The sequence below is a fragment of the Panthera onca genome, chromosome B1 (genome assembly GCF_046562875.1).
Source record: "Panthera onca isolate mPanOnc1 chromosome B1, mPanOnc1 haplotype 2, whole genome shotgun sequence".
NCBI lineage: Eukaryota > Metazoa > Chordata > Mammalia > Carnivora > Felidae > Panthera > Panthera onca.
The window spans coordinates 61,555,208-61,578,792 of NC_138342.1; the positions used below are offsets into that span (position 1 = coordinate 61,555,208).

Below are 23,585 nucleotides of genomic sequence, written 5' to 3' on the forward strand. Positions count from 1 at the left end.
AAAAAAAAAAAAAATCATTTCATATCATGATGTCTAATTCAGATTTTTCTAGTGTTTTCAGTTCCGAATGATACATTAAGGAATTTTTTTAATGTTTATTTTTGAGAGAGCACAAGAGAGGCAGGAGCAGAAAGAGGGGGACAGAGGATCTAAAGCTGGCTCTGCACTGACAGGCTGACAGCAATGAGCTGGATGTGGGGGGCTTGAACTCACAAACCGCATGATCATGACCTGAGCCAAAGTCAGATGCTCAACTGCACTGAGCCACCCAGGTGCCCCAGGGGATTCTTTACCATAGATGATACTTGAAATAAGTTTTACTTGCCATAACCTAGTCAAACTAGGTCAGCATTGATACATTTTCCAGGAGGGAAAAATCAAACTCAAGACTAGAATTCTTAAATTGCGGTTATGATTTAATACTTGTGAGGAGAGCCAAATAAAGCATCAGACAGAATTATATAAAAGTAATTACAATCAAGAATTTATTTGTTTTCATCATTTTTTTAAGAAATAAAGATCTAAAAAGCAAAAAAAGTTGCAAAAATGATAAAATGTAATTCTGTTATATCCTAATTGCTTAAGTGTGTTCTGTAAATTCCAAATAAGTAAAATAATATAAAAATATATTTTCAAATCTTTATAGGATGAAAAGATAACCACAATCATTAAATACTCTTGGATTTCCTTTACTCCTCCCACAGATGAATTCACAAATATATAAAAACTGACGTACATTTACATTCTGAAGTACAAAGCTCCAACAGCCAAATAGTTACACAGTTTATTTTGTTATGTGCAAAGTAGGTATTTCATATTTACTTGCTATGGAAAGCAGAGTACAGGCTCAATGGAGAATAATCATTAAACACTGATTAGTTTTAAGAATAATGCTGTTGTCCAAATGTACAGCGGCACATACTTTTCGTAATTATGTACTTCTCTTTTACAGTAACAGCTTTCAGGTATGAATCTTTCAAAGGCTATCTTTGAACAGCTGTGAAGTGGATGTTATTTCAGATCTGATGAAAATAATTTGACAGTAGCCTCCTCAAAAGCCAGGAGAGGATTTTCTTTTTCTCCCCTCCATGTGGTTTCATTCTTAAGGAAGGCCTGATGTTGCAAGAAGATACATTTCACAAACCCTTAACATAAGTTTGTGAATTGTCAACTAAAGACACCACCTCTGATGTGGATGGTTTCATTCAATCCATGTTCTACCAACTTTATATCTTCTAGGTCATCTTTTATGATGCTAATCAAATGGCTAAGGCCTTCCTGTTGTTGTTTCAAATGCTAGAAGGAATTAAAATATATATTAATGTATTAAGCCATTAAACTGCACACTATGCACAGGAAAAAGGACTTTTTCACTATTTTACTAGCAATACAGCACTTGGTAGCTGCTCTAAATAGAGTGGACATGCATATTAAAACATTTCATACTACAGCTTGTGCTAACACATTTCTATGACCTATAGTAAACAAAACCAAAAAAAATGAACAGTATTTTCCATAGAAATTGTACAGAAGATATAGATTTTTAAAATATAATGCAAGAAGGTATTCAGATATGGAGGACTAGCAAAATAATTCTGAAAACTAAAAGTTTTCATGTTTTGAAGTACCAAGTATATAATGATAACAGAACTACAATTGCTAACATTTTAAAGCATCCAAGTGTTAAAGCAGTTTTCAGAGCTTCATGGGTAGTAACAAAATTTTTTTAAGCACTCTTTGGGGATGCATTACAGCATCTCTACAGATAGAAAAATTGAGATGCAGGTAGGAAACCCGCTCAAGGTCCTAAACTAGGTGATGAGCTGTGATCCAGTCCCAAAACAAGTGTTCATGTTATTCGAAACTTTATTGCATAATCACTCTATCAATATACTGGAATCTTTCTCAGCTAGTGTTTTGTAGTTATTTACAATGGAATATAGTCAGGTGGATGTATATGTCCCAAAAACCTAGGAGCCAAACTGGATTTTAGTTGTATAATATAGCAATATCCCTTCTAAAGCACATAATAAAACTGGATTTGTAGGTGACAATTATAACCATCTAAAAATGCCCCAGGCCATGACAACAGCCCTAAGATGTTCCTCAAAATTTACCATTTTAATACCTTTAGATACAGTCACTGGTTAGACAGCTTTCATTAAATCAATCTGTAGTTATACTGAGGAAAATAAACTAGAGCAGTACTTTCCAAACTTTTCACACCAGATGAGCTAAAAGTAGTTGGAGGGGTTCTGGCCACCCCAACCTCCACCTGGGTCCCCTGAGGGCTGAGGAGATCAATGATTGGTACATATTTACAATTTATATGTGACATACAGGTTGGGCATAGAGGACAGAGCAGTTACTTCTCAAATTGTACATACAAATCACTCTGATCTTAATAAAATGTACATTAAGTAGGTTTGGAGTAAGGACTGAGATTATGCATTTGTAATGACCTCTCGTGTGTTGCTGTTGCCACCTACAAATTGAGTAGCAGGGTGTAGGGAACTGTGGTGCCTCCACTAACTGAATTCATCTTTTATTATAAAATATACAAAACACAAAAATACCCATCTTAACCCTTTTTAAAAACACACAGTTCAGTAACATTAGTATATTCACATTATGCAAAATCACTACAATCTGTATTTTTAGAACTTTTTCATCTTCCCCAAATCTGTACCCATTAAATATTAATTCCCCATTCTCCCTCCCCTCAGGCTCCTGGCAACGACCATTCTATGAGCTGAATTACACTGTATAAGTGTACTATATAATTATACTATATCCTTTTAAACTGGCTTATTTCACTTGGCGTAACATTTTCAAGACTCATCTGTGTTGTAGTGAGTGTTAGTTTCCTTCATTTTTAAGGCTGAATAATACTCCACGATGTGTGTGTGTGTGTGTGTGTATACACACACACACACACACACACACATATATACACACGTACATACACACTGTATTTAGTTTATCCATTCATCTGTCTTTGAATACTTGAGTTGCTTCGACATCTTGGCTATTGTGAATGCTGCTGCTAAGAACATATGTGCGTCCCTGCTTTCAATTCTTTTAGGTATATATCCAGAAGCAGAACTGCTAGATCATGTATCAGCTAGATGTTTAATTTTTTGAGGAACTGTTTCCACAGCACTTGCACCATTTTACATCACCACCAGAAATACACAAAAGTTGTTTTCTTCACAGTCTTGTCAATACTTGTTATTTACTGTTCTTTTGGGTAATAGCAAGCCTAACAGATGTGAAGTGAATTCTCCTTTTAAAATGTGCACCCTAGCCCTAGTGCACTTACCTGCTTGATTTCTCGTAACAGATCTGCATCTATGTAATATCTTTCCTCAGATTTGACTGCTCCAAAATGATTCTGCATCCTGATTTGGGACATCAGTTCATTTAGTCGGCCCTAAAAATAAGACCGAGTCAAATTACAACTGCTAATGACAGCAACCACTTCTAAAAGAGAATTTTTTCTTTTAAAAGGATGGGTACTACTCTTATAAAGTTGTGTAATTCTCCCTCTGTACGTTATGTGAAACATTAACGTAAGCCAAAACCACATCATTAAGAATCTACTTTAAAAAAGTTTTGATTAAAGAGAACAAAATACTTAATAAAAGTATACATAATTCCTCTTTTTGAAGACTGACAAATTCTAGCTCTATGGTCCTATAAATGCCTACCTTAAACTGGGTAGGTGCATTCAGTTCACACTGAATTGTATCTAGCTGAACTCGCAACTGCTCTTCATCAGCTTGAATGGCATACCCACTCTTCCTCTGAATTTCCTGTTTGATTAGGACCTATACAAAGAAAATCCACCAACAATACCAACAGAATCATGAGTCTCTTTTTAGTTATGCAAGTAATTTTCTTACAGTTATTTGTTGAAAGAAACCAGCTGAATACACTTACAGTAGGAATCTTAACAGTTTGAGAGTTGGATTAGGTTTGTCCATTTTTATTAGGCAATCTACATTAGAATATTGACATGCCTCTAATTTGTTTTTAATGACTGCATAATTTGTCATGCATTAATAACCAATAATTTATTCAGTTATTCCTCCTATTGAGGGGTATATATTCTGTTTCTAGTAATAAACTTTTATAGAGAGATACTGATCTAGACCCCCAAGAATGAGACCGCTGGGTTTAAAAGCACGTGTTTTCAGTCTAACAGAAGCTGCTAGATTGTTTTACAATTTAAATTCATAAACCACATGAGAGTACCCTTTTCCCCACAATGCTATCAGCAAGAAGTTATTTAAGTTTTCCCCAAACTGACGAGTGTGAATGGAGCTCACATTTCTTCTCTAATCTGTACTTCCCTGAAAAGTTAAAGGAGCATCCTTTAATAGTCAAAAACTACTTTGCATTTGCTCTTCTATGAACTGCCTTTACACATTTTTTGCCCATACTGTGAGTTTTTTGGTAAAAAAACAATCTCTTTGTATAGTACGAATAATCACCATTTGCAAATTCAATTTTCTTTTTCTGGTATCTGTCACATGACTTGACAAATAGCTTCTGATATCTTTTGCTGTGCAAAATTCTAATTAGCCAATTTTATTTTATAGTTTCTGGCTTTCTGGCCAAAAATCTCTCCAATGTCTACAGTCAAGCATGTAGCTTCATAAATTTTTTAGTTAAATCTTTAATCCACCTATTTTTGTCTATGGTATGATACAGAGGTCCAGTTTCTTTTTTTCCCAGACAGCCAGTTACTCTAGCATTATTTATTAAATAAACCAACTGAATTGAGATACCACCTTCATCATATGAAGCATGAAGATGTAGTTGGCATCTATTTCTGGATTCTCTATTCTGTTTATCTTTACTGTCCAATCTTATGCCAGTCCCACACTGATTTGTCACAGAACCTTTAAGATAGGTTCTAAAGTCTTGCAAGTCCCCTTCACTATTTCCTTTTTGTTCCCCCAAAAGCTGTTCTGAAAACACTTATCCTTCTTGAGGAACTGAAAGATTTCTTGATCAAGTCTTTAAAAGTTGGAAATTATTTTCAAACTTTATAAAGTGGATAGTGAATCTTCTCATCTAAATATGGTTTATACGTCATTTTGTAAAGATGAATTCAGATTTTGTACTTCCCTCAAAAATTTATTCCTAAGTATCTTACAATTTTTACATCACAATATTTTCCTGTTTTCACTAATGGTATGCTGGTTTGGGTACATTTATCTTGTATCTAGCCATTTTAACCACATTCTCTGGTTTTCTCGTAAGAGTTTTCTAGATATTACAATCGTGCCATCAGCAAAAAGACAATTTAATCTTGTCCAATGTTTATATTAGTTACCTAATTACCTTGTTATATTTATGAAAACTCCAAGATAATGGATATTACTTTTTCTGGTGGTGGGGGGGATTACTTTCTGAATGGGATTTTAATGCTTTGCTTCTTTGAATATTTGCTGTTCATTTTGGTAACAGTCTCTATATTTTTCCTTTATGATAGATTTCCTGTTATAAAACCAACCCTGCATTCCTGAAATAAACCTTACTTCATCACAGTATATTCCTTTAGGATTTGATAAATAGTTGGATCCTTTATGCATTTACGTTGCTTTTGGTCACATTTATTGAGGTGTAGTCCACATGTAAGAAAATCACCCATTTTAGGTGCTCAGTTACTATGAATTTTGACAAAATCCTGTTACCATCACCACAATCAAGGTACAGAACGTTTCCATCTACTCCTTGTTGTCACTGCTCTCCCTTTATTACCTGCCCCTGGCAACTACTGACCTGTTACCAGTCTCTCATTTTGCTTTTTGCATAACATCATATAAATGGAATCATGCCTTTTGTAGCCTTGAAATCTGGCTTCTTTCACTTAGCATAATCTGCCTCTATTTATTAGAAATGTACATGAATAGATTTTATTTGGGGGTACCAGAAGCAGAGATGTAAAGTAGCACAGCTGCTCTGGAAAAGTTTTCAGCAATTCTTCCAAAAGTTAAACAGAGTTACCATACGACCAAGCAATTCCAATCCTAGATTTAGGTACCCAAGAAAAATGAAAACACACGTCCACGCAAATATTTGTACACAAATGTTAATAGCAACATATGTTAAGAACCAAACGGGGGAGACAACCAAAATGTTAATGAATTGATGAATATTGGTATTTTCATGTAATGGAGTATTATTCAGCAATAAAAAGGAAGTAATACTACATGCTACAACACAGATGAACCTTAAAAACACTACGCTACATGAAAGAAGCCAGTCACAAAAGACTACATCTCTTGATGCCATTTATCTGAAGTATCCAGGATAGGCACATCCACAGAGACAGAAAGTGGTTGCTTGGACAGGGTTTTGGGATGAAATGGGGAGTGACTGCTAAAAGGAATAAAGTTTTGTTTTAGGGTGAGGAAAATGTCATAAAATTAACTGTGGCAATGTTGCACAGACTAAATATACTAAAAACCACTAACTATATACACTTTAAATAAATGAACTATATACACTGAAATGTATGGTGGGTGAATTATATCTCAAAGTGATTTTAAATGGGGAAATGGTCTATAGATTTTTCCTTTTGTCTAAAGGAATTAGCTCTTTAGTGGTTAGACAAAGTTAAGCAGTTAAACATCTGGCCTTGGTATTTTTCCATGGTTGATCTTTAAGAAGTTTCTCATTTATATATTTGTCCATTTAAGATTTTTGCACCTATGTAGATGATTTTTTAGCAAAATTGAAATCACCAAAATTAATCTGTTTTCTCTAGCTCCCAAATGTGTTGTCCTGAATTGCATGCAGTATTTTCTCATTCTGTTCTGTTGTCTGTAGTAATGTTTCCTTTCTCCTTTTCCTCATGAGATGTTTAGCCATTTCAAAGATCTTTTCAAAGAAACAGCTTTCGATTTATTCTCTGTACTATGATTAATTTTATTTCACTTATTTCATATCTGTATTTCTCTCTCACTGGCTTCTCTTGAGAGTCTTTCTAACTTCTTAAGATAAGTACCAGTTCCTTATTCTTTGCGTTTGTATTTTAAGGATGATAACTAAGTGTCCGACTTCAGCTCAGGCTCAGGTCATAATCTCGCAGTTCATGGGTGCAAGCCCCACGTCAGGCTGTGTGCCGACAGCTCAGAGCCTGGAACCTGTTTCTGATTCTGTGTCTCCCTCTCTCTCTGCCCTTCCCCCACTCATGCTCAGTCTCCATCTCTCTCAAAAAGTGGATAAACATTTAAAAAAAATTTTTTTAAGTGAAAGCTTAAATGCTACAAATTTTATTCTGCATACAGCTCTTGATATATTCAATTGATTCTGGTACCTAATGTTTCTGTTTTCATGATAGTTTAAAATTTCAGTTTTTGTTGCTATTCATGCTTTTACTCCCTCTTGTTAATTTTGAAGTTCCACTGTTGTTTTTTCATCTGGCCGTTTCATTAATAGTTATACTCCCTTTTCTAGCACTGAAAATCAAATATTTTTCTTTTACTTTTATGAGAACTAGATATATGCTTTCTGTGCTCCGAGATGATTTACTTCTTCACTGCTTCTACCCTCTCAATAAGATGTGAATTTTAGAATACATTTATTTTCTTCACCCACTCCTATGAGACCTCTCATCTGACTTCTAGATTTTACTGAGAAAGTTTGGTACTTACAGTTTCAAATTACTATTCCTTCCTTTCAGTGTGTTTTTCTCTATCCGGCACTATCACACATATAATCTTACAGATGTTCAAAAAAATTCCAAATTACTACCTGTAAAGTTCTGTGGGAAAGGTCCATGAGTTTCCTCTTGTATTGTGCAATTTTGGCCATAGTTGTGGTTTGATTCTTCTGTAATTCGCTAATATCTTCAGATATGATCTGTTTTTCAAAAGAAAGTTTTGAAGGTGAGTATAAACATCACAAATATTTATCAGGTTTATATGAAAAATTTGATTCTAAGAGGAGACGGAGATTCATCTTTCAAAATATAAACACCTCTACATCTGTCTTTATAGTTCTTCCCGTCTATGCACCCATAAAATTAAAAAGTACCATTCAAAGGCTTCTTAAGAGCTCTAGGAAATTTAGTGATGAGGCAAAGTGTATAGAAAAATAAGTGTATACTTGAAAAATATTGAGGTATAGGACCAACAACCAGGCCCTGAATGGAAAAAGTATCTATGAAGTCACATCCAGGAGTGGCCTTAACAGACAATCTGAAAAGTACAGTATAGTCCAGTATTAAGTGCTGAATATTTTAGACAGAGTGATCAAAGTGGAGGGGAAAGGAAGAATATTTATTATACAACCTAATACATTTTTATGCCTTGGCATCATGGATTTGCTCTTTGGCCTGAAATCGTTACTGTTCTGCCTTAACAGAAGTCTTAACCTTACAGAGTTAAAAACTCATTTCATTAAAGCTACCCAACCTGAATCCCATAACCGTTCCTATCATAATCATTCTGTGGCACTGCCTTGAGATGTTGTAAGAAAAGAGGGTAAGAAGAAGATTGTGCAAGACATTTAGTCCACTGCCTTTTAAGGGAACTTTCCAGTGACAGGTCATGCTGAAGGAACAAAATTAGGTGGCCATGTTTTACATTACATAACCTAGGCACTTTCTCCACCCCAGTTTTAAAAAGTTGACAGGCTTCCAGACGCAAGAATAATATAGTGGTCTTCTCAACCAACAATAACTAAGAAAAGTAGAAATGGTTGCCATTTAGTATTTATTCACAAACACGAAAACAATCTAAGGAGTTAACCCAAGAAAGAAGGCACAGGGTTTTTAAAATTATTAGTTCTTCATTTAAAGTTTATTTATTTTGAGAGAGACCGAATTCCAAGCAGGTTCCATGCTGTCAGTGCAGAACCTGGTGTGGGGCTTGAAAGCATGAACTGTGAGATCATGGCCTGAGCCAAGATTAAGAGTTGAAGCTTAATTGAGTAAGCCACCCAGGTGCCCCAGAAGGCACAAGGTTTTTAAAGAAAATATTTAAGGGGCACCTGGGTGGCTCAGTCACTTAAGCATCTGACTCTATTTTGGCTCAGGTCATTATCTCAGAGTTGTGAGACTGAGCCCTGCATCTGTGCTGGGCATGGCGCCAGCTTAAGATGCTCTCTCTGCCTCTCTGTTCCTTCCCCCCACCTCAAGAAAAAAGTTTTTTAAACTGTTTCAAAAGACTACCTCAATGAGTAAAGACCTCAGTGAGTAAAAGAACATAGTGTGTTCATAATGGAATAATTTATTAAGATTCAGTTCTCTACAAATATGTTTAATGCAGTTTCAACTAAAATTCTAGCATTTTGACAAATAGATTCTGAGACTGTTACAGAACAGTAAAGATCCATAAAGATGAAACAACTCTGAAAAGAACAAAGATCAGAGATTCACTCTACCACACATTGAGATACACTACAAAGCCACAACGTAAAAAAAAAGAAAAAGGTAAAACTGACTTAAGAACAGAATAGATAACATATACATATATGGGAATTTGGTTGGATAAATTTGCTTTGATAAATCACTGGGTAAAATAACACTGGGTATTATTTATGGATGACATTGGCAAACTTGACCCACTAGAGAAAAATAAAGTTGGGTTCATACCACTTACTGTACAAAGTCAAACTCCATGAAGACAGAAGACCCCAATGTGGAAGGTTAAACTCTAAATAAAATGTCAGAAAAATAATGTAGGAGACTCTCAGACCTTGGATTGAAGAATGACTTCTTGAGCAAAATCCCAAGAAGAAAAACAAGGCAAGAAACTAGTGGGTATTGTTATGTTAAAATTAAGGATTTCTGTTCAACTGAGGACACAAAAAAGCAGAGTTGGCAGAGAGGTGAGAAAGTAGGAGACATCTGTACCATTTAAATCAGACTAGGGATTAAAATCTAGAGTAAACAGTGAACTCCTGAAATTCAGTAACGAAAGGATAAATCCAACATAAAAACTAGGAAAAGATAGGAATAACTTTTTCTAAATGCTTATTTTTATGAGAGGGAGAGTGCATAAGCCAGGGAGGGGCAGAGGGAGACAGAGAATGTGAAGCAGGCTCCAGGCTCCAGGCTGTCAGCACAGAGCCCGATGTAGGGCTCGAACTCATGAAGTATGAGATCATAACCTGATCTGAAGTCAGATGCTTAACCTACCGAACCACCCAGGCGTCCCCCAACAATGTTTTTTAAAGTAGGCTCCACACCCGGTGTGGAGCCCAACGTGGGGCTTGAATTCACGACCCTCATAATCAAGATCTGAGCTGAGATCAAGAGTCGGAAGCCTAACTGACTGAGCCCCCTAGGTACCCCAAGATAGGAAAAATTTTGATTCTGGACAAGATGGGCTTTAGTATATGCCACTCTTATCTCACCTACTGAATATAGCTATAAAACTTAGACTGCACGGGCAACTATTTGAAAAATAAATAGTGGCAGGAGGATTGGGGAAGGAGACATGAACTGAAGTACCACTGAACTGGTGGGTGAGGTTACCATTTCCCCCAATTCTGGCACACCCCACAGGTTTCAACAAAGCCCAAAACTGACAAGTGAGCATAATGCTGACAACTCCAAGAAAAGCCTTTTAGTTCCGATGGAGGAGACACACTGTAATATCTAGAGGTTTGCTCAGCTTCAGTACTACAGCAGTACCCCTCATCCACACAACCCCCATGCCTAACACCATGGATGGTACCAGATCCTATATATAGGATGTTTCTTCCTATACATGCACATATTTGATAAAGCTTAATTTATAAATTAGGCACAGTAAGAGATTAACAATAAAATGGAACAATTATAACAATCTACTGGAATAAGTTACATGAATGTGGTCTCTCAAAATATTGTTCTGCACTACTGTTCTTATGATGTGAGATGATAAAATGCCTACTTGATGAGATGAAGTGAAGTGAATGACACAGGCATTGTGACACAGCATTAGGCTACTACTGACCCGATGATTCATCAGGACGATCATCTGCTTCCAGATGGCGGTTAAGGGGGGAACCACTGTATTGATTTGGGCCAGATAACTGTCGCAGAGGCACTGTTCTGTACACAGTAGGATGTTTATCAGCACCCTCGCCTCATCTCAGTAGATGCCTATAGCACTCACCCAGTTCTAACAACCAAAGAAGTCTCCAGACATTGCCAAATGTGCCCCGGGGGATAAAGCACCAACACCATTACCACCACCTTCCATCCACTGAGAAAGGCCCAAGAGCAATCACTTAAAGAATTGAAAGGAGCAAAGGACAAAACCCACAATTCTAGCTGGAGACTTCAACCCTCACAATAGAACTACTAAACAGAAAAATCAATATAGTAGAACTGAAGAATTAACCAACTGGATCTCACTGACACTAACAGAAAACTTCACCCAGAACAGCAGAATGCACATTCTATTCAAAGGCATGTGGGTTAAACACCTTAAAAAAATTCAAATCATACAAAGTTCTCTGACAATAATAGAACTAACTAGACTAGAAATCAATGAGAGTAAAAGGAAAATTTCCAAAGATGTGGAAATGAAACATACTTCTAAAATAATCTATTAGTCAAAAAGATCCAACAGTCAAACAGAACTCCCACAAGTGTGGAGTTCTGTTCCACAATTCTAAGTTCTAATTCCACAAATTAGAAAATATCTTTAATGCATCGGAGATTAAACTATAACATTATCAAAATTTGCACGATTGAGGTAAAGCAGTGCTTAGAAGGAAATTAACAGCATTAAAGTGCTATATTAGAAAGGAAAGGTCTCGTTAGAAAAAGAGAAAAACCCAAAGCAAGCAGAATGAAGGAAATGGTTAAAAGCAGAGATTAATGAAATTACTAACAGTACTACAGAAAAAAAAAAAAATCAACGAAACCAAAAACTTGGTTCTTTACTAAGATCAATAAAATTGACAAACCTCTACCAAGACTGACAAAACTAAAGGCAAGTAATAGCTTCTGTGGTCTTACTTTGAAGAACTTTGGTCAAACCCTATTTGTAGTACTACTGTAACTCATTTTAAAAGTGATGGGAATAAATTCAGTGTGTCCAGCCTAAGATGATGAAGGCGCTGGAAATCATGTCACATGAAAAACGACTTGGGGGCACCTAGGTGGGTCAGTCAGTTAAGCGTCCAACTCTTGGTTTCAATTCAAGTCATGATCTCACGGTTCGGGAGTTCAAGCCCCACATTGGGACTGTCAGTGCACAGCCTGCTTGGGATTCTCTCTCTCTTCCTCTCCCTGCCCCTCCCACTCACTTTGTCTCTCTCTCTCCTTCTCTCTCAGAATAAACTTAAAAAACAAAACAAAAAACATGCTTGAATTTACATGCCAGAGAAGGGAATACTAAAAAAGAAGAATTGTTCAAAAGAACAATGTTCAAATATCTACAGTGCTATCACAGGAAGCACAGCTATCGCTTACAAAGCAATGCCAGGGAAAAAGGGTATAAATTATACCAAGGCAGATACTAGATCAATGTAAGAAAGAGAATTTTTATCAGAGCTAGCTGACAGTGAAATGGGTTGCTTCATAAAGCAGGAAGCTTTTCACTATTCAGTCTGAATGAATATGTTATCAGGATTTCCACATACGAGAATGTGGAGGTAACCCTTAAGAACCTTTAAGTATTTGATTACTAGGTCTACTTACTAAAACATTAAGTAGATTTAAGCATTCAGTAATTTAAATTTGCTTCATCAATCTACAATTATACTACACCAACATAAAGAATCATAACTGTAGCCTTCATTTTGGTAAGGCCTCATAAATATAATTGCTTAATTAAGAAAGTATGCATTCTCTGGCTCGAAATGGAAATTACAAACTAATAGCAATGCTAACAATTCTAAATTCATTGTTAAAATGTATCAAATAAGATTTACATATTTTGGAGGCTCTATATTAAGTACTTGCACAAAACTGTAATTGTTAACTTACAGTGTACACTATCTTGTTTCCCTGTAAAACAAAACGGTAATGTGCATGGTCAAAATAAGTGTCTATAATCTCTTTTACTACTCCTAGAAGCAGAGAATGAAGCTAAATGCTTACATCTAATCTGGTCTGATGTTGCTTAGTCATCTGATCTTGAACCTTCAGTCTTCGAAGAAGTTCTTTGAAACCCACCATGGGTACCGGAATTAACCTGAAGAAATCCAACTGGTTAATTTTCATACCTTAAGCCTTTTACTGTTATTACAAAGTATAAGAAATTAGGGTTTTCATAATAACATCCACATAATTTAACAATACATTTCTAGGGTTCAAAGGCAGATCAAGGACTATGAAATCAATCATGTTAAATCACAATGATTTTATTCAACCTCCTTATTTTATTTTACAAATGAGGAAATAAAGTTCGGTCAGAAGTTGTATTTTTAAAAGCAAGTATAATTAGGGGACTGGTACTCAGATTTCAATGTTTACACTACACTACACTGCCTTACCAGTGAACATTCTTTAAAAAGCAATGAAACTGAAATTCAACTCAAAGGTAGGAATTGTAATTAATAGTTGGCATTTGTTGGCTTCCCTAGTAGCAAATATTAGTTTTTATATGAAAACAAGATGAAGATATACTTACTTTTCAGAATCAGGATTATCTACCTTGGCTTGTTCCCAAATAATAGGATCAACACCTACCAAAAAGACAAATTTTTTTTTCTGGAAAAACAAAACAAAACAAAACAAAAAACAAAACAAAAACCAAAAACACAAAACCAAAATCAAAAAAATAAAAGCTATTCTCCATTTTCATATTTGTATGGGAAAGGCCTTCTTAAAAGTAAGACAAAAAACTCAAAAGCTGTGATAAAAAATGACTCTCAAATATAACCATTACAAAAATGAAAATTTTTGTAGGATAAAGCTTAAAAAAATATTATAGATTGAAAGAAAATACCTACAACCTATAGGAAAATAGATTACCCTCCAGGATATAGAAAGAGTTCCTATAAATCAGAAAGGAAGACAAAAACATCTAACAGAAAATGGGCAGGGGTGTCCAGGTGGCTCAGTCAGTTGAGCGTACAACTCTTGATTTTAGCTCAGGTCATGATCGTATGGTTGGTGGGATTGAGCCCCACAGTGGGCTCCAGGCTATGAGTGGGAGCCTGTTTGGGATTCTCTTTCTCCCCCTCTCTCTGCCCATTCTCCACTTGCACACATGCTCACTCTCTCAAAATAAACATAAAAAAAAATGGGTAAAGGACATGAATAGGTAATTCATAAAAGATACAAACATGTGGCTAATAAACATACAAAAAGATGTTTTACTTAGTAAAACATACTTTGTTACTTAGTAATCAATTTTACTTAGCTTTAATTTTACTGTATAAGGGAAATACAAATCAAAGTAAGTATTAAGTTTTTCCAATCAGAGTGGCAAAATTAAAAAGACTGACAACCTCCACTGTAGGCAAAAATAAATCAAAATGAGAAAATACTAGAAAAATTAAAAATGAGAAGAAACACCTTTGTGTTATAATGTGTACAACTTTCTTTGAAGAGCAATTTGTATCTAACAATACATAAAATATACTCAATCTTGACTCAAAAATTTCATTACCAGGGATCTATTCTAAAAAAATACAGATCCACATGTTCTAAGACATATTTACAAGGATGTTAATATCATAAGAAAAGGTGGAAATGACTTAGAAGTGAAGTACGGTACATCCGTGGTATTCCATGTAGATTTTAAAAAGAATATTTTCATGTACTAACATGGAAAGTGCTAAGAAATACTGTAACTGAAAGGCAAGTTGCAGTAAATGTACAGTGCAGAATCCCTTTTTTTTTTTTTTTTTAGCACTTCCATGTACATACACATGTACAACAAATTATTAATAGTAGCGGTTTCTGTGGAAAGGAGATAAAAAGGATCTGTCATATAGGTCATATACTCAATTTAGTTATGCTATCTACAATCTTTTATGGTGAGAACACATATTTTACTTGAATACTCAGAACAACAAATAAGCTAGAAAAAAAAAAATATTAAAAGTGAATTACCTTTGGGTAGCTTATGGACTATTTTTCTTTAGTTCAACATTTCCCAAAATTTCTAACAAACATATTAACCATGATAAAAAAAAAGCTAAGCGACAATGAATTAGTACAATGAAAACATTCAAAACTATGTCCCAAAATAGCAGACATGATAAACACTGATTTTATTAATAACCAACTACTATTGCCCAAAATAGAGGAAGCATATATGTTTCTAAATCTATCATTTCCTCAACTCTTGTGATTCTAAAACATACCAGCAGGAGGATTCTGTAAAAGTTGTTTGATCTGTGCTGGAGAAAGTTCTGTTCTAGTCATAGAAAGGGTTACACCAAGTTGCTGCAACTGTGTTTTTATATTAGTTTGTTCAAAATGGGCATATAGTGTTGTAGCTGGAACTCTTCTTGAAGTACCATTTGGAGAACGCTCAACAACATAAATGACAACTTCCGTCCTGGGGGAAAAATAATTAAGTTATAAAACAGCACACAACTCATAGCTCCAAATATCACTACAGCATGTGATTTTAGAAAGGTGCTACTTGAATTCAAAGATCGTTGTTTTAGAAGAGAATTAAAATAGCATTTTCTTAAATCTTGGAAAATAAAGAACCCTTACTTCACAAGTTCACCTCTAAATCAACCTAAATGATAAAGTTAAAATGAGACAGACATATATTTGTAAAAGGTTTGCTTAGCTGCAAAGTCCTATATCTTCCAGAACTGAGAAGTACTTTGGAGATTCTGTTGAAGCTTATCTGATCTCAGTTATTATATCTCACTGATAATAATTCTTCTAACCCAAAATATCCTCAAGTAAATGTTTTCGCCACTAAGTATGAAAATTATATAGAAGACAAGGGAAGGGAAGTCAGTCATATTTAGCCATGAATGGACATGAATAGTAATCACACTTTCCAGTAACATCTTTGTGGGCTTTGATTTGCATACAGCCATGATTAATGTTTCTTCCTGTTTCTGAATGGAAAATCTAAGGAATTATTAGCATCCTGTGGGTTAAGAACTCCAAGATTAAGAAAAAAGTTTTTAAACAAATGTTGCTGTCAATACTGAATGGTCACTAGCTGAGAAATAACATTCTGCTCTAAGATTTAATCTGTGTTTTATCAACAAAAACACTGTTGATCACTCTTTCTGGACGCAGGCACATAGAAATAAATAGTACATCTAATGTATACTTACTGATCATCTGGCAGTGTTTTAATACCCTCTACATTTACAGTAAGGGTCTGGTTTCCTCCCAAAACTTTATGCAATGATTCTACCAACTGCTGTTGCTGGCTTCGAATATCTGTTTCTTTTTTGTTGAAAACTAAAACCACTAGCCCATCTTCGTCTTTATTATTGGGCATACAACTATAACCTACTGCCTGTAGAATGACAAAATAAACAATATCAAAAATATGTAGATTTTAAATCAGATGTTTAATATCTTAAATATCTGCCTAAACAAGGAAAACAGCTTAATGTCTGCTAAAGAAGGAAATAATGATTCTTCCCACCACTCTGTGCCCTATAGCATCACACAATTATAAAAAGAAACTATTTTAACCAAAAATAATATAAACTTAAAGTGAAATTTAAATTTCCTCTCCAACAGAGTAACCAAATAGCTTTCTCCTCTGAAAAACTTTGATATTTGTTATCGTTGGGTGTTTCTGAACTCTGATGAAACAATTCTGCATGTAACTGTAAAAGTAACTGCAAAAGTCATGGACCAAGATCTAATTTATTTTACTATATACTTACAGGATCTTAAACTAAGTTTTAGATATATAAAAAAATGACTTACTGAACATAAATACTTCTAAAGTAGAATAACACTGTCAAATTTAAAAATATTATAAGGACTATCTACCTCATTTTATAGTTTCATGTAATACAAAACTTTATGAAGCATGTTAGTTTTTAATATAATAATAAATATGACGAACCATGGCTTTCTAAGCACTCTTTTAGATAGAAGTCTTCTCTTTGGTCACCACTTATGCAACTCTAAAAAAATAATTTAAAAATGGGGCTCAGTGGTTAAGCATCTGACTTCGGCTCAGGTCATGTTCTCGAGGTTCACAGGTTCGTGCCCCACATTAGGGTCTGTGCTGGCAGCTTGGAGCCTGCTTCGGATTCTGTGTCTCCCTCTCTATCTGCCCCTCCCTTGCTCATGCTCTGTCTCTCTCTCAAAAATAAAAATAAACACTAAAAAAATTTTTTTTTAATTTAAATTCATTCTACACTAGTTTGCATTTTACCGTATGTATGTTATATATCAGATTTAAAAAAATGTCCACTGTATAGCTCTCACTAAACAAAAGTATTAAAATTTCAACTATAAACACTCAAAAACTTTTTGTTAAAGTGATGAGATAAAGAGATGTTCTTTAATAAGGTAAGCTAGTCACTTTTTGTTGTTTAACCATGTTCAAAGGGTCTGATCCTCAGCCTTGCAGCTCCAAACAAGGGCTTATGTACATATTGATTAGTGACTGACATAGGCAGCAAAAAAGTGGGTTTGTGTGGTTTTTTGCCAAAGTGGCTGAACTATAAACTGGATTGCAATACATTAATTTGTTATGAAAAATACACCATCAAGTTGACCTAAATACTCTCACTAGCTGATGAAACAGAATCTCTGAGAAGTTAAATTCAAATGAAAAGGTTGTTTGGTAGGCAAGGAATCAGAAAGAAAATAGACTACACTGTTTCAATGGCTTTAGCATCCAGCTGTAATAGTGCCAAGAGAATTATACATGCCAAACAGAACATCTACTTCTGTCTGCTGGTTAGGGTGTACTTTCCTGGACACTGTTGGATGAATACCACTAAATTCTAATTTTGGGTCTCCCCTTTATAGATGCCAAGCAGACCACTCCCCTTCTGTTAACACTTTTTCCTCAGTTTTAAGTTATATTCTAATCACACCTTCCTTCAGTCATATTCTGGTCACCTTCAATCACATATATGTAAGAAATCACTTCATTTTAATAACTTCTATATTTTTAAAGCAAAAGCATAACTGTACTGTGTTCAAGGAGTGCTAAAAACCAAGCAATTGTTTTCTTGGTATTATTTTAATCCAAACACTACATTCTCTTACACACACTCTTCAAGTAAGGATCAAAAGAAGTACTAATACCTTAAATCGGCAAAAGGGATTTTCTTGTGTGAATTCCACTGGTGGAATGTTGTTGTTGAAATATCCTTTTCCTGTTCCCCAAAAGGCCTGCAGCTGATTCCATTTTGCCAAAATAGCATCCCTCTCATCTCCCAACAGTGTTGGAGCAGAAAGAGCACTTGCAGTATTTATCAGTTGGTTGGACTGGGTAGGAGCTTGTGTAGGCTGACTGAAGAGACCACCTAATGCTAAAAGTGTACCCCATAATTAGTATTTCAAGAAAAAAAATCAATTCAGAACCTAGATATGGTAGGCAGAATAATACCCCCCCACCACCTCCCCCACTCCCACAACGTCCACATCCTAATCCTCAGAACCTATGTTACCTTACACAGCAAAAGAAACTTTGCAGATGTGATTAAATTTAGAGACTGAGTTGAGACTATCCCAGATTATCAGAGTGGGCTCAACACAATCATGAAGGTTCTAAAGAGGGAAGTGTGAGGTCAGAGTCAAAGTGAGGTCTGAAGATGGAGGAAGGGACTATAAGCCAAGAAATGGAGAGAAAGACTAGAAGCTGGACAAGGCAAGGGGATGGATACTCTCCTGGAGCCTGAAGAAGTAACACAGGGTTTATGTATATAAGTTGCCTTACCACCACCTTGATTTTAGGCCAATGAAACCCATTTCTCAATCTCTGATCTCTAGAACTGTAGCTAATAAATCTGTGTTGTTTTAAGCCACTAAGTCTGTGATACTTTGTTACGGCAACATTAGGAAACTAATATACTAGGACAATCCTTACAATGTTAACTTGCTTTTCTAATGATTATCTTCTTCATACAAGTAATTCCATTACCAGTATACAAGGTAGATCCATATTAGACCCACACCAAAAAAAAAAAAAAAAAAAGAAAAAAGAATGCATACGGATATGAAATGGAAAAGTAAAGTTTGTGAAGTTGTGGAATTGTTTTTTAAACCTTTATTGCTATTAAATGTGTATAATAAACACAAATTGGAGGAAACAAGCAGCAAGAATCATTATATCAGTGTTTTATCAGTATCAACTTAATCACTTTTCCTTCTCTCATAACAAAGAAATATATAACAAAAAGAACAAATGAACTAATCATCAAGATTCTAAACTAAAAGCTTTAACAGGTCATGGGGCGCCTGGGTGGCTCAGTTGGTTGGTTAACTGTCCGAGTCTTGATCTCAGCTCAGGTCAAGATCTCATGGGTTTGTGACTTTGAGCTCCATATCAGGCTATGCACTGTCAGTGCGGGGCCTGCTTGGGATTCTCTCTCTCCCGTCTCCTCTGTCACTCCCCTGCTCATGTGCTCTCTCTCAGAATAAATTAAAAAACTTAAAAAAAAAAATTTTTTTTTTAAAGCTTTAGCAGGTTATATAGCTTTGGGTAAGTCACTTAACCTCTCTGGGGTACAATTTCTCCAACAAAATGGGTGAAGTTGTTAGATCAGATCAATATTTCCAAAGTGGGAGACAAATATCCCCAGAACATGAAATTATAGCTATCAGGCAACAGCTGAGTCACTAAATGGACTAATTCACCTAACAAAAAAATATCTTTTAATTATCTCATAATACATTTTATTTTTTTTAATCAATCAAGAAGAATTTGAGTGTCCGTAATATGCTCACCACTAGGCACTAGATGTGGCAAAGATTGTTGCTTGCCCTATATTTACTTTTCCTTGTTTTTATTAATTTTTTTTTCAATATATGAAATTTATTGTCAAATTGGTTTCCATACAACACCCAGTCCTCATCCCAAAAGGTGCCCTCCTCAATACCCATCACCCACCCTCCCCTCCTCCCACCCCCCATCAACCCTCAGTTTGTTCTCAGTTTTTAAGAGTCTCTTATGCTTTGGCTCTCTCCCACTCTAACCTCTTTTTTTTTTTTTTCCTTCCCCTCCCCCATGGGTTTCTGTTAAGTTTCTCAGGATCCACATAAGAGTGAAAACATATGGTATCTGTCTTTCTCTGTTCTCATAATACGTTTTAAAAAGTCTAGGTTGGATGCCAGTATGCCTTTAATGCCTCACATCTGCTTATCTCACTTTCTATCAAAGAACAAGTCTAGGAGCACCTAGTCTGGGTAGCTCAGTTGGGTGAGCATCCAACTCTTAGTTTAGGCTCAGGTCATAATCTCACAATTTGTGAGTTTGAGCCCTACATCAGGCTCTGTGCTGACAGCAGCGAGCCCAACATGGGACTCGAACTCACGAACTGTGAGATCATGACCTGAGTCGAAGTCAGGCACTTAACCAACTTATCCACCCAGATGCCCCTAAAGAAAATTCTTAATAACACAAATGGTAAGTAGGTAAGAGAAAAATCATGAAAATATTACCAAAATGATCTGAGTTTTAGGGCCACTATATTAGATGATAGTTAAGTTTCTTTCAGGTCTAAAGATTTTAAGTACCATATGGTCACTGGGGCCTCTACAGGGCTAGAGAGGGGCTACTATTACCCCCCTAGATGAATAGTATAAATTCCCAAATGGGCACATATAAACACTGTAAAGAACTGGACTAGAAGCCACAAGACTTGAATCCTGGTATTATAAGCTCAATATTTATTGTATTTATTGTAGCCTTGGCTAAGAAATTCCTAGGTTTTATCTCAACTTTTTTTTTTTTTTAACGTTTATTTATTATTTTTGAGACAGAGAGAGACACAGAATCTGAAACAGGCTCCAGGCTCTGAGCTGTCAGCACAGAGCCCGACGTGGGGCTCGAACTCACGGACCACGAGATCATGACCTGAGCCGAAGTCGGCCACTTAACCGACTGAGCCACCCAGGCGCCCCAATCTCCTCAACTTTTAAATGAGATAAACTATGATCTGTACTGATTCATTTAGCTGCCTTTTTACATTTCACACTAGATTACAACCACACTAGTCTACTCAGAGTTCACTCACTGGAAGGCACTTAGGAACTCAAATTATAAAATTCAATACATTCTTTTCAACCCCTTAGCATTATTAGACCTCTCATACCTCTCTACCTTCTCAGGGTCCTCATGCTGTAGATTGTTCCTTTAGCTCCCAAAGAAAATCTTCAACTTTCACTGAACACACATCCTCCTAGGAAATGCTCTTCTTCCTTAGATTTCCTCACAATACATAGTCTCATCTGGTTTTATCTTTGATAACATACATTCATTCACTCATTCAACAAGTATTTACTGAGTATCCCCTAAATGTTAGACACAGAGCTAAATACTAAGGACAGCATGGTGAACAAACTCAGCACATCAAACAAATATTTACAATTGTGGTAAGTTCCTTAGAGAAATACAGAGGCTATGAGAGTACTGAATGAGGGAGCTAATCAAGTCGGGTCGGGTGGGGGAGGAGGGAGACAAGAGAAGACTGCTCCATTAGAATTTCACTAAGGCCTAAAGGAAGCAGTCAGCCAAGCCATGAGGTAGGGGCAAAGATGAACAGCATGTGCAAACCTCTGGCAAAAAGGAGGGGGAAGATGAACCAGTGGAAGCAATAAGGAGTACTAAACAATAAGGTAAGAAATAACAGACCAGGGTATTGTTCAAGGGCTCATATTGACCAAAACTGTGATAATTTGAGCATCAAAAAGAATAATGAATGCAACCAACTCAAGCACAGTCAATTTATGAAAACTCATGCATTCAAAATTACAGTTTTTAAAAGTAAAGATCAAAAACTTAAAATTCAATTCCTTGGACACCACTGGAAATAATCAGGCCAACAACAACTTCTTATAAAAACTGTCAATTGAAAAGAATTTTTAGGGGCGCCTAGGTGGCTCAGTCAGCTGGACATCTGACTCTTGATTTCAGCTCAGGTCATGGGATAGAGCCCTGTGTTGGACTCTGCACTGAGCGTGTAGCCTGCTTAAGATTCTCCCCCACTCTCCCTCTGCCCTTCCCCTCCGCTCGCACTCTCTCTCTAAAATAAAAAAAATTAAAGAAAAAATTTTTAGCCTACTCTTCCTATACAAATTCTATTTCAGGGTGACCAAACAGTCGCCTGGGGGGAGAAAACCTTTGTTTCACGGAAGAATTCTAGTGTAGAAGGGAGGGCAGAAATGGGAGATCACCATTTTGCAACTCCTAATAAAATAACTGACTGAGGCAATGATCATCAATGAATGAAACCATTAGGTTAAAGACTGATGAGGAACTTTACAAGACAGATTGGCTGTCACCACCTGAACCCAAAGATCAATCTTAGCATCACCAAAAGAGGGAAAAAAACTTTCAATGTGATATAGTATGAAGCACGTAGCACAACTGGCAAAGTATCTGTGCCAAAAAGTCAAACTTGAATATAAAGTACCTAAAGCTAACTTCATTAACCAGAAAAGTGGGGGATAAAGTTAAATGATACTACAAGGATACAAATCTAGAATGGGGGACATTTCATAGGACAAGTGGCCCAGTTTCTCCAACAATTCATGAAGGGGGGAAAAAGGAGCAAGGGAACACTCTATACTAAAAAGAAACTTGAGACACAACAAGAAAATAAATGTGGAGACCTTGTTTGGATCACTATTTGAGTAAACCAGCTGAAGAAAACTTCAATGAAACATAAATGGAAATGTGATTAAGAACTAGGTATTAGAGGATACCAAGGAATTATTAATAGCAAGTTGGAGAGATGCCCATATTTTTAAAGAGAGAAGCATAGTAAAGTGACAGTGAAGGGACATATTGGGATTTGCTTTAAAATACTTCAGCAATCTGGGGAGCGTCAGTGGCTCAGTTGGTTAATGTTGGACTCTGGATTTCGGTTCAGGTCATGATCTCATAGTTGATGAGATGAGCTCCATGTTAGGCTCTGTGCTGTCAATGCAGAGCCTGCCTCAGATTCTCTTAGCCTTTCCCCCACTTGCGTGTGTGCTCTCTCTCTCTCAAAATAAATAAACATAAAAACAAAATAGAAACTTCGTAGAATTACCAGGCAGTGCTGAGGCCCCAACTTAGGTCAGCGATTAGGAATTTAGTGGTACTGGGGCGCCTGGGTGGCTCAGTCGGTTAAGTGTCCAACTTAAGCAGAGATCATGATCTCATGGTTCCTGAGTTCTAGTCCCACATCAGGCTCTATGCTGACAGCTCAGAGCCTAGAGCCTGCTTTGTAATTCTGTGTCTCCTCTCTCTGCCCCTCTCCCGCTTGCGCTCTCTTTCTCTCAAAAATAAACAAACATTAAAAAAAAAATTAACGGGGGAGCCTGGGCGGCTCAGTCGATTGAGCGTCCGACTTCAGCTCAGGTCACAAACTTGCGTTCATGGGTTCAAGACCCGCATCGGGCTCTGTGCTGACAGCTTATAGCCTGGAGGCTGCTTTGGATTCTGTGTCTCCCTCTTTCTCTGTCCCTTCCTTGCTCATGGTCTGTTTCTCAAAAAATAAAATAACATGTT

General features: G+C 36.2%; 1 protein-coding gene across 2 annotated transcripts in view; it reads right to left on the bottom strand.

Moving 5' to 3' along the window:
- Positions 1–624: 624 nt before the first annotated feature.
- The window catches only part of NUP54 (nucleoporin 54), a 30,342-nt gene continuing 7,381 nt past the window's right edge, over positions 625–23,585 (bottom strand). For both annotated transcript variants that reach the window (XM_078446013.2, XM_078446014.2), the window contains 9 exons: positions 18,173–18,399; positions 16,222–16,409; positions 15,277–15,473; positions 13,593–13,647; positions 13,061–13,154; positions 7,771–7,878; positions 3,711–3,830; positions 3,323–3,433; positions 625–1,296 (listed from right to left, as the gene is read on the bottom strand). In XM_078446013.2, coding sequence (XP_078302139.1) covers positions 1,168–1,296; positions 3,323–3,433; positions 3,711–3,830; positions 7,771–7,878; positions 13,061–13,154; positions 13,593–13,647; positions 15,277–15,473; positions 16,222–16,409; positions 18,173–18,399 — 1,229 coding nt within the window. In that variant the 3' untranslated portion in view covers positions 625–1,167. The remainder of the gene's footprint in view (positions 1,297–3,322; positions 3,434–3,710; positions 3,831–7,770; positions 7,879–13,060; positions 13,155–13,592; positions 13,648–15,276; positions 15,474–16,221; positions 16,410–18,172; positions 18,400–23,585) is intronic.